The sequence below is a fragment of the Poecilia formosa genome, unplaced genomic scaffold, assembly GCF_000485575.1.
Source record: "Poecilia formosa unplaced genomic scaffold, Poecilia_formosa-5.1.2 Scaffold140, whole genome shotgun sequence".
NCBI classification, from domain to species: domain Eukaryota; kingdom Metazoa; phylum Chordata; class Actinopteri; order Cyprinodontiformes; family Poeciliidae; genus Poecilia; species Poecilia formosa.
Window position 1 is genome coordinate 259,986 of NW_006800079.1, and position 12,568 is coordinate 272,553.

The 12,568-nt window shown below is 36.9% G+C and overlaps 1 protein-coding gene across 7 annotated transcripts in view; it reads right to left on the reverse strand.

Annotated features, from left to right (window-relative positions):
• Positions 1–12,568, reverse strand: part of lrp1bb (low density lipoprotein receptor-related protein 1Bb) — a 308,534-nt gene that overhangs the window by 4,189 nt on the left and 291,777 nt on the right. For 6 of the 7 annotated variants that reach the window (XM_016676720.1, XM_016676716.1, XM_016676718.1 and 3 more), the window contains 7 exons: positions 9,152–9,313; positions 8,471–8,645; positions 7,132–7,236; positions 4,941–5,054; positions 2,893–2,969; positions 478–568; positions 25–175 (listed from right to left, as the gene is read on the reverse strand). In XM_016676720.1, coding sequence (XP_016532206.1) covers positions 25–175; positions 478–568; positions 2,893–2,969; positions 4,941–5,054; positions 7,132–7,236; positions 8,471–8,645; positions 9,152–9,313 — 875 coding nt within the window. The remainder of the gene's footprint in view (positions 1–24; positions 176–477; positions 569–2,892; positions 2,970–4,940; positions 5,055–7,131; positions 7,237–8,470; positions 8,646–9,151; positions 9,314–12,568) is intronic. The other variant, XM_016676717.1, reaches the window with a different exon arrangement.

Here is a 12,568-nt window from a genome sequence, read left to right on the forward strand (position 1 = left end):
AATGAGCTATTTAATGAAGCCCACCTTGTGAGGGTCCAGTGTGAAGTTGGGTCGCAGCAGACTGCCTGCATCAGCATGGTTGTCGTGGTCCACCTCATACATGTTGTATGACGGGTTACCAATCTCCACGTTTATCCCTCCGTTTGTCATGGGCTGCCTCTGCACACGTTTTCCCCTGAGGAGTGTGTGTTTTTGTGTGTGTGTCAGAAAGAAAGAGAGTCATTAACATGAACCACAACATCCAGGTCAGCTCACCTCCCAGTGCTGCACACGTCCACACAAGACATCACCAGACAACGCTGGGAGAATATTAACTTGGCTGGGTAGTTACATTCAAAACAGCCAAACAAAGTTCTCAGAATGAAAGTTGAGACTTTCATTCATCTTCAAAGCTGCACATTGTTTGATAGTGTCATCACCTGCTGCTTAGAAACCACCCTTTCAATTTTTATCGTTTTATTCCTTTTATCTGCATACCTTTGCCTCCGTCTGCAGATATAAACACCTGCCACCACCATCACGATCAGGATAACCAGCAAAACCAGAGGTACAATGATGGCAATGCTTCCTGGAGGAGGAACAGATGAGAGATGGAGGGAAGTGTTAGAAATAAACACAGAGCTGAGGTGAATTCAGACAGTTACCACAGAAGGTCAACTTTGATTTTGTTCTTTTTAACTTTCAGCTGGCATTACTTTGTTCTATTTACCAAGCATCTGTTCAGATAATATATAATATACCCAGTAGATAAACAGTGAAACAATATAAAACTGGTGCTAAAGTGTGTATTAAAAGTTCATAAAACGTCCAACAAGTACAACTACAAAATGTAACTCAAGTTTACTTCATCAATTAGAAGATAAACCAATGAAATTCAGACCTATTGAACTGAACAAAGTAAATATGCTCAATGAAGGCTTTTGGATCCATACAATGGTAACTGGTGACTGTTGGCTGTTGTTAGAATGTCACTCAGGCTGGCTGTGCTATGACGGGAGCTTTAACAGATTAGTTTTCAGAAACCTAAAGAAAGTCGCCATAGCAACACACATTTTCACAAAACAGGGACATGTTTTCAGCTTTTGATTGTTATGTAGTGTTTACTTAATCTCAAAGAGAAGTCCACCTCTCTGACCTGAAGTTAGCTGATATTTCATTAAGTTATTGTAGTTAGGAAATATACTGAATATAATTAGAAATCTTAATGTGCTCTCCAACCAGCTACTAAGCAACTCCCACAGAAAAATGTGTCAACTCTTTCTTGTATGAGGATATAAATGGCCCAGTAAATATTATTTTATCTAGATTTATTAATAAGTAAATGTAAAATGTTACTCATTTATTGCTTTTTATTCTATGATTGTATGTTAAAACATACTTAAATATGTCTTGTTTGATTTTGACACTAAAGTGTTTTGTTCTTTATTGTAAGACATTGTCTTCAATATCTGTCATTTGCTGTCGCAAGTTTCTTCTTATCTCTTTTTATTCATTATCTATCTTTATAACTGATATTCATAGCATCATCAATATTTTATTATTTAAACTTACTTTATAGACTGACCTTTTTTTAATTATTGACAGCTCCTGCTTTTTGATTTTTTTCTGATTTTGTAATGCTGATAGAGAGAGTTATGCCTGCAAAGTTTGGACATACTGTCTTAATTAGTACAATATTAATAAATACATTTAATATTTAATAAATTCTATTAATTTTTTTTACTGGAGTAATCGTTTCCTGTCTTAATGATAGTTACAACAAAGACATATTTCTGATTAATCATCTGACATGAGTTTTAGGTTCGGTTAAAGCAGCAAACAGAGATAATCCACCTGCTTCATAACCTGCAGCTCCAGTCGGATGTGTACAGAAACTCATCATAAGCATGAATGTCGTATTTGTTGTAATATTTTATTGACTTATTTAAACCAAACAGCTGCAAACTGCAATAATAAAAAAAAAGAAACAAGTGAAGTTTGAATTTTTTGTGTTTCCTATAACATTGCATATTAGCTGAAATATTTGCATACACCACAACTAATACTTAGTTCGAAGTCCCCTAGGATGTCTCACAGAACTAGATATTTTTCTGCAGCCATCAACCAGCTTCTGGCATAATTCTGGTTGTATATTGGTTTCTTTCCTCATCAAAAACCATAAAGCTAATTTAAATTGTTTGGTCTCTTGGCACACTCCTCCGTTAAGCATAGGCAAGACATTTTCACTCGGATTGAGGATAGGGGGATTTCCAGAAGCTGTTGTAATTAACCATTCTAAAACCCATTCTGACACATCGGGGACTAGGATCCCAAATGCACATGAAGCAAGCTGAAACCAACATTTTTAAATGAGCTCTTCCATTTCTTTTAAATACATTGGTATAACAGCCAGCAGAATTATGCCTGAGGTTTGGCAACAAAAATTGTGGATATTTAATCAAACAGGCATATATATGGCATATTAAACGGCGTTTAACTGAAAAATCTGGAGGTTTACAGTCCTTGTCAAATGGCATTTTGACTAAAAATCTAGATCTTTTTTTTTTCAAATTCCAATCTTTTTTTTTTAAATCTCTTTCTTTCTTACTGTTTATTCAATGTCACATGCTGTAAAGTACTTTGAAATGCCTTGCTGCTGAAATGTGCTACATGAATAAAATTTGATTGATTGATATGTCTAACAAACATCAAATTCATATTGTTTGTTGTTTAATCATCCCACCCTGGAAAAAGTACAATTCAAATAAACCAATTAATACCGTAACTCATTATGACCTTCATGTCCAACAGGACTGCATGATCACGTCTCAGAGGTTTAAATGTAAAAAAAAATGAGATTTTGTAAAATATGGGATTCTTATCCTTATTTTTGTTGATTTCTCCACTTCTTACCTCCACTTGTGTTGTCTGATCTGCTGCTTTTAGGGGCAGGCCTTTCACATTGTGTCCCAGCCCAATTGGCAGAGCATCTGAAGGAAGTTAAAGCAGAATGTGAATAAAACATCTTTAGCTTTCTTTTTTTTAGTCGACAAATTGCTCAGGAAACACCTTAGCAAATTTACTACAGTATATGATGTGACAGTGGTTCACATGTGCAACACATTATGAATCAGTCTTGCAGTGAGGTGCTTTGATCCAACAAACACAACACATCACCTGGAGAGAGAATAAGCACTATGTACATCCATATTGTGTCCACAAACAGTGTGCGTTAATTTTCTAGCGTTGATTATTCAGTTAATAAAAAGATTTACGTAAAAAATAAATAAATAAAATGACAGCAGGACAACAAATCTCATCTCATTTGTGTTCCAATGGAATCCAATGGGTGTGATGTATGACCCTTGTTAGAAAGGGTAATGTTTAATTTTACAGTAGTCGCAGATGGGCCCGTAAAGCATGAGTGATCAGGTGGGCGCGGCAGGGTGATGAAATTATTCTAAATTACATGCAGTATCAGAGTCAGAACATCCGGCTATCAAAAATAAGAATGCAGCCCCATAGATGCGGGAAATGAATCCCGCCTTTGTAGGACGAAATGTCAGTGCGACATGAATTTTAATAGGAGGTTGGAGGCAAGGTGGAGTTTGATCTCCTTTCCAAAGTATATACCAAGAAAACAAACTTCCTAAAAAAATAAATAAATCTAAGCTTTTTTTTTAAAGAAAATTACATCAATTACTCGGTTTTGGGATGGGAAATTATGAATGATTCAGGCCTTTACCTGACATGTTTAGCTGCTAATCATGAACAGGATGTAAATACACACACTGATGCTCACATTACACATATACGGCACCATGTTTTATTTCTCCTGGGGTTCACTTGTGCACAGTGAGGACTGCATGAGATGGGCAAATGGGTGGCAGTAAAGGGGCCAACAAAGATGCTGAGTCATGCAGCAACTGACAATGTAATAAGTGCTGTATTAGTTAATAACTGTTCAAGATGTAACAAATACCATTAGTGCCCAGAGTACAGTACATTCACTGACTCTGTGTCTACTGGCGGCTTAATGTAATCATAAGATCCTACTGAAAGAGTGGGTCTGGGGTGGAAACAGGGCTGCAGTGAAGGTTAGAATAACATACATTTAATTTATGCATCTTCCTGGTGAAATCAGAAAGAATATTTCCAGATCTTATTCCACGTCCAATTGTCTCAATGTTCCTTCCATCCTTCCATTAACCCATCCATCCATTCGTCAGAAATTGATGATTGACTTTTGTATTTGCATCAAAAATGGTTGAAAACGTTCTGAGGAAGTTTTAGTCTGGAAATATATGTTATCTAAACATTTTAAATCGTTTAATTATTTGCTTAATAATGTCAGCAACCACAACCATAAACTGTAACATCTTATATTAAGACTTCAACATTTTATCTGCTAAAACAAAGTTTTGGTGTTAGAATGCTGCAATAATAGAAGAGCAGCTAATCCAGAAAAACACTCAGCGTCCTATGGTAACAGTATGCACTACTGTGCAAATAAATGTCACTTTGCTTCCAAAGATCACAGTTATCAGTGGTCTTCTTTAAGAGGATTTTTCTGTCTTTAATGCCTATTTCTTTGCGCAGATTTTTTTCCTCAAACAAATCCAGATTTTATTTCATTTTGGTGCTTTCATCTAAAAATTGTTGTCCTAAAGGATTTTTAAGTGAAACACAAAATACGTAAATAAATACAAAAAAAAATAAATAAAATTCTCCCAACATGGTAAGGTTAGTATCGAATGTTCCTAAACTTTATTACCAAAGAAAATAATATCTGAATTTTATGTATATATCTAGCACTTATTACTTGACAGTTTGCTACAAGAAGGTACAAGATTTACCAACTGCAGAGTCTGAAATGATGCTAAATGGAGTGGAGGAGGGTGAGTGTATACAAAGGAGGTGAGTGGGCTCTGAACAAAGCTGGAGAGGTGAGAGGGACCTACTTGCAGCGAGGTTTGTTAAGAGCTGTTAATGTGCACATCCCCTCATTCTGACAGAAGTAATCGCAGGGGTTGGCCAGCTCATCACAACGTTGGTTCTTGAACCCTGAAGTGCAGCTGCAAAACATTGTGTTGGGAGTGATGAAAGGGCCCAGAGAATGTATGTTGTTGAACACTTGGCTGCTTGACGAATGGAGATTGACTCACTAAATCCTTTAAGCACCTTCAGTTGTCAGACGGAGTAATACAGTGTTGCGTTTTCAGAGAGTAAATTAGGAAAATAAATCATGTGAAAACATAAATCTGCTTCTGTAAAAAAAAAAAAAGAAGGAAAGAAGAGTCTCCTCTAAAAGACACGTTATATGAAAGTCTGTTTTGCCACTTTCCAGTGCCAAGGTTTCCAAAGGTTTAAAATATTACGATTTCCAATCTGCTAAAATTTTAAAAGTCTCCAGCAGTCCGACAGCTTTTTATTGTTCGAACACCGAATCTCATTTCTCCTAGTACAGGTTGAACTTGAAGAGGACTACAACTTCTCTGCTGTAGAAGTTATAGAAAGAAAAATGTCTGTTTGTCTAAAGCAGGGGTGTCCAAAGTCGGTCCTCGAGGGCCGGCATCCTACATGTTTTAGTTCTCTCCCTGGTGGTGGCAACAACCTCCTCAGCAAGTCAATGTTATCCTTAGGCCTTCTAATGAGCCATCATTTGATGCAGGTGCGTTAAACCAGGGAGAGAACTAAAACATGCAGGATGCCGGGCCTCGAGGACCGACTTTGGACACCCCTGGTCTAGAACTACAAAACAAAACCCTTCTATTGCTGATGCATGCCTAATGGTTTCAATTATTAGGAAACTTAAATAATAATTGTTAGATTTGAAAGGGAAAGATTATCAATTACATTTGCCTTTCTTTCTGGGTAATCATTTTTTAGACAAGATATAAAGCTCTGTCCTTGAAAAAAGCAAAGTAGTTAATGCTATCTTATAGAATTAGACTTACAACATCTGGAAAAAAAATATCTGTACTTAAGACAGCTACAATATTATGCAAGAAAATGTAAAGAAAGTTCATTATAAGCTTAAATTATTAAAGGTTTTTGTCTAACTAGACAATATTGGCCAATTGAGGATTTCTCGCACTAATAGATTCTTTTCAATGTTTCGTAACTTGTATTTTTTGCAGGGCCGTTTTTTTCTTTTTTATGCATTTAATGCAATCACAATTGAATCAGCGTTACACAGCAGGATTTTTGCATTTGGGGAGCTTGATGAAACACACATTAACTCGGAGGATTAAGGTCAAACTTTATGATTTCTTGACACCGCCATATCCATTATCTCACATAATTTCAAGTCTTTGGAGCAAATAATAAACCGCATTATCAGGATCTGTTAACCTCATCGAATAAGATGGAGTAATTTGCATAGAAATTGATTCTATCCCCTGGAATTCGGAGAGAGGTGACCGCAAATTTCAATTTAACTACAGTGGACAATGAGCATTTAAAAAAAGGGAAAACTAGACAGATGGCTTTTGAAAATAAATTTCCAATTTCCCCCTTGAACAGATTTTCAACACGCAATGAATGCGATTATCGCAGAGGAAGTGTTCATTTTAAACAGCACTGCGAGTCGTCTTGATTCCCTCACACGTGCCACTTTAACTTTTGTCTGGAACAAGTTTTTGAGTTTCATGGCATACTGAAGCAAAGATACGGAACTTTTTCTGTTTTTGTTGAAGGAAAAAAACCTTCTAAAGCCAGCTGCTGAAGACAGTCACCGAGGTCTGACATGAGCTTTAAACGGCAGAGAGGAACAGCATGAGATGTTCAGAATGGCAGGCTTTGAAACAGTTTCAAATAATTTTTATCTGCCTAAACCCTTAAGCCACAGAGAGGTGTCACGCTGCACAGGGTGGTGTACTGGCACTCAGCCCCCTGCTGTTCATTGGCGCTTCAAACAGTGACATCAGATCTTCTCTCAATTTAAAGAGGTTTTTTTTTTTTCTAATCCAAAAAGGAGACACTTATTTTGTTGAGTTCTTGAGGCAAAGAGAAAGATATCCCTTGATAATTTTTCCTCCTGCTCTAAAAGCCACTCTTTCCTTAGCCAGTATTTCAGTAAAACCAAGTCTGCGTAGAAAACATTCAGCTCTCTTCCCTCACACCTCTTTCACCCATTAGGCTGTAACTTACTGACAGAATGGAAGGCTGGTGTCGGGGTCCAGGTGACAGGTACCTCCATTGTAGCAATATCCATCACACAGCTGACAGCTTGGCGCAATTCTACCATTTGTGCAGCTGGAGGGTGGAGAAATAATTGACTCATGTTACAAGCAAAAAACTATATTTTAACAAGATGGGGGAGGGAAGGAGTTCTGGGTGGTTTTTGTCAAACACATGCATAATTGTTGGAAGAGAAGAGACTTCACCAAATAGCAACATTGAACACATGGTTAGAGGTGTAAAAACTAAATGTTAGCATTTCTACGCTAATCTTTATGCAGACAAAAATAGAACAGAAAACAAATAATTTAGCAGTAAAAAAAAAATGCATATTAATCATACCAGAAATATTAATGAGAATTAAACAAAAGCAAAGCTGCAACATAATACCATGAATGAATAAAACAAAAATAAAAATATATAAAACATGTAAATATCAATACAAAATAATAATATAGAAAATATTACCAACAGTTTTTCCTTGAATGTGATAGTAACCAACCAATTAAATAATCAATTAACATAAGAAATACACAAAAATGCATTGTAAGTAAATACTAACCAAATAAAAGATAAATTATATTGGTAAATTGCTAAGCTGGCTTCTATTTCATTGAGATTATTAGCAGATTAAATGCTGGTGAATTGCTTTAATTCAATCAAAGCAATTCAGAGAGCTTCCAGTTGGTCGGGGCAGCAACTGTGATATTGGGAATACGTTGTTTATTTTCCCCATAAATGAACAGTCATGGAAAAATACTAAAAGACCAAAGCTGAGTAGACAGGACTGACTACTCAGTCGACTCTCCCTTTAGAGAAAATTACTCATGTGATAAAATACCAATAACATGAATTCTATCAAATTTGGCAACCATTTATTGTGAAAATTAAAGTTATACAGTGAATTCCAAATTTAAGATGTAAGTAAATTGGAAAGAAAGGTTGGTGTGAGGTTTTGATTTAATTAACATGCTTCTTTTGATGTTTTTTTTGTAATCTTTAATTCTGTTGCAGTATTTCAGCTTGACATTTTGGTTTTGTTCTATTTTGTTATCGTGAAAAAAATGGCAAGTTGCTAACCTGGCTTCTATTGCACTGACATTATTAGCAGCTAAAATTCTGCAGCAGTGGTGTGTAGACTAAAAGTTTTTCTTTTATTTTTTTATTTAATCAAATCAATACAGAGAGCTTACAGTCTGTGGAGGCAGCAACTGTGAGAATATGCCGTCTTTCCCCATGAATGAACAGAAAATATAAACCCCAAAGATTTCAGCAACAGAAATAATGGACGGGAGTGCCAAACACTCACTTGCAAACCACATCTAAAGTTTCCTCGTTAATAAGGCAGGGAGCCCCATGGCATCGGAGACACTTGTCCACCTCACACTTGTTCCCTTCATACCTTGCGGGACACACACATTCCACATAGCCGCTGCTGGATAACGTACAGGCCTTTGAGTTCACACAGTAGTGGTGGCAGATGTCTGTTTCATATCGAGAAGCACAGAAGGAAAGGTTAGTGTATAAGCTGGTTAGATAAGAATTGTACAGGGCTTTAATGGGACTTAATTATCCACATCAAATGACATCTTAGCCACAGATGGAAACATATCTCCCCTTGGGCAAGCAGCAGTGAGAAAATACTAATGATGTGCAACTGGAATTGTTTTCCCCCATCCCATTATGTCAATGCACTGCTAAAGAAAATCCATCACTGTGGAAATGAAATACCCAAAGGATGTGAGATGGAAGAACTCTAATTCTGTTTATCTGCAAATTGAAGCAAATGTGGTGTTTGTGGAAAGATAACTCTTTGGGCAATTGCTTTTGTTTAACACTAAACGTGTGCTAAAAGTATATATATTTTTTTCTGGGAGTTTCATCCCGGGTAGCTGAATACAGATTAATGCTTTGTGTGATTACAAGGGAATGTCAGTTATGTAAAGAGCAGGTTTCCAGAACAATCCACGAGTTGAGACGAAGAACTCACGGTAAAGACAGCGATCCCCGGTGTACTCTGCCATACAGCGGCACACAGGCTGATTTCCCTGAGTGACGTCACATGTCCCCCCATTAAGACAATAATTGTCACAAATCCGCTTCTCACAGAAAGGCCCAGAGTATCCAACAGGACAACGGCATGTAGGCTTCCCTGTGAAAAAACACAGTCAAAGTTGTACAGATCAGTGCCAACTGTACACACAGTTATGATTTGGGTTGTTATAGTCCTCAATTTTCCTTTTTCTAAATGGGCTCGCAAAAACAGTCACACCCCTTTAACTATTTCAGATTTATCATAAAAGTCTGTTTTGTGTTTTAATTGGGATTTTATATGATGGACAAAGTATTTTTCTTCCACAAACCAAATTACAATTGGAAACCTTCACTTTCCCATCATGTACAAAAAAAAGTACAGTTTCGGCCTAAGATAGAACGTTTTGTTTTTGTTTGTTTTTTTACATGTTTGTTGAGTTCCCTGTGTGGTTTGTGGAAAACTGCAAATGGACTTCTTATGGCTTTCTGTTATTAGTGACTTCTTCCTATTCTTCCATACAAGTCAAATTTCTGCAGTGCATAAACCATAGTTGTCTAGTCAATAAATTCTTCAAACAGATATTTGGATCTCTGAGGCTTCTCTAGAGTTAAGCCTCCTCCATGGCTGACTTTGCAATTTCCACCCAATAATTTTTTTAGCCGTTTGACAATCTTCTTAGGTATTTTGTGAAGAATCAAACAAATGTATGCAACTCCTCACTGTGTATGATAAATACACCTCAAAAGTATTCATGTTGTCGGCAAAATCAAAAACTGGACAGTGGAAGTGGACTAGTAGCAGCAAAATATCAACACTGCTGTCTGAGCACATTTCTGCATAAAATATGCCCATAAACTTCTCATCAATCACACAACAAATCACCCAGAGCTCTGTGCAAAATAGTTTGGGCATTGAGAAAGGGAAGAGAAAGCCTCTCTGCAAACTAGATAACACAATATTTAGTCATGCAATTACGTCAATTAGAAACAATTTCAATGCTTTGGATGAAGCATGGAAGAGGCTTTACCATGGAACTTCTTTTGGAGTCAATTGTGTTAAGAATTGTGCCATCTCTAACTAAACTACTTTGCAGGAGAGTTTATTTTCACAGCATTCAAGTCTGGGGCAAAATCGAAAGCAAAGAAGTCATGTAAAAGTTATTCAAGGAACTGCCTTTTGGTCTGTACCGGTTAATATTTATGTGAATCTCGAGGCTTCCACTGATTGGCAGCTATGGTACCAAGCGGAGGTATGCTGTTTGACATGTCCTTCAGGCCGATCCAGCTTTTAATTCAGCCAGAAACAGCAGGCATATAATTGCTCCAATGACTTCACATTCTGGCCACAGATTTATTCCTTGTCAGACATGGCTGGGATATTTCCAACAGGGAGGTAATATTGGCGGCCTCCTAATCACGTCTCCAGATGATTTTTAGATTCCACGTTCAGAGCCCGGATCATTTTGACTATTTCTTTGGTAATCCTGAAAAGTTTCACAAATCAGATAATTTTGTATCTGGGTCATTAATTTATATGTATGATTTTATCTAAATGACTGACAGGTATGCCTTAGTGGATATTCAGGTATGAGCCAATTAGTGTAAAGCAAAGTGTATCTGAAAACGATTCAACAGAGGAGTAAGAACTTTTTTATAATGAGCAGCAGGACTTACATTAAGATATGTAATAAAGGTGCCAATGATACAGTTTAATATGTTACGTCAGATTAAAAAGTCAGCATTTTAAAATATCCAATCTTGGTCATTATGGTGAAACTAAATTAACTGTCAAAGATCTGAATGTCCCTGGTTGGCTGAAAACAGAAATAATTTAATATGCTGAGTAATTATTAAATGGAGTCCACATTTGTAGTTTAGTTTTGAGAAAAATAGAACTTATCTGTGAAAAAATCAAAGGTTTGATGGAGAACATTTGTGAAGATTAGTAGGTATCATAAAGACTAAGGAACATACCAGGCAGGTCAGGTCTAACGCTGTGGAGAAGATTTAAGCAGGGCTAGGCTATAGAATAACATACAAAGCTTTGAACATCTCACAGAGCTCCATTTCATTCATCATTAGAAAATAGGAAGAATGACACAATGGGAAAATCACCAAACCATGACTGTGCACCCAAACTGACAGACCAGGCAATGGGAGCATTATTCATAGAAGCAGTTAAGAAGCCCACTGTAACTCTGGACTAGCTGCAGCTACCCACAGCTAAGAGAGGACACTTAGTCTTACATTACAAATCTGGGCTTTATGGAAGAGTCACAGAAAGAAGCTATGAGCTATGAGTAGAATAAAATGTGTTGAAGTAGTGCTACTTTCACTTGAGTAAAATTTTGGGGTGTTCTATCCCCATCTTGATATTAGAATATTGTTTCTATTCAGAATGTTGTCCAGGAAGTAAAGAAGTGGCTACAAGACGAATGACTCTGTCTCTTGAACATTTCAAAAGCCATTATTCTAGCTAAATAAATGGGGATTGTGAAATTACATACTGGTGTAGCATGACATAAATGGAGGCTTGTATCCATAACAACGTGGTAGTCCACAATGCGAGAATTTGTCAAGTACCACCTGCTGATGATTGTCCATTGTTGAATGGAGGAGCCTGGCTTTGTGAAAGTTGAAAGGTATTAAAGACTCTATGTAGAGCTGACATAGAGTCAGCTCTACATAATGCAGCCTTCTTACATTACTAAATAGAAAGGCACTTATATAGAGGCATGTACACAAATGAATATATCAGCCTATTTGAACAATGATTTAATATATAGGAGAAACTTATATATATACACATTTCTGTATACTGCAGAAATGTGCAGTCACCATGGTGACCTCAGCACCATAGATTGGAGAGGCTGACTCAAAGTCCCCAGCCCACACTTTCTCACTGCAAGGCAGGATTGCGATGATCTTAAAGTACTCTGCCCACTGACCCACGATATCCCGAGTTAAGGCCAGCAGTACATCATCCTAAACAGTGTTGGTGTTTAGGATGGTGTGGTTGACTGATTGATTGATTGATTGATTGATTGATTGATTGATTGATTGATTGATTGATTGATTGATTGATTGCACTGTTCCCTCCTTCTGAGGCAGACCAGAAAAAGGAATTCAAACCAAGTTGGACCCAGATGAAAACGTAATTATCCCCTAGTAAAATAATGGGTTTACTGTCATTTAGCACATATCCAAAACATATCCCCTTCTAGAAACATGTATTTGTCTGTAAAATGTGTTACAATGCAATTTTTTAAAAGTGGGCTTTTTTTGATAGTGAACTAACAGGAAAGTGGGTAATGAGAGAATGGGAAAGACATGCGGCAAAGGTCACAAGGCCAGGAATCGAACCTGAGACAGC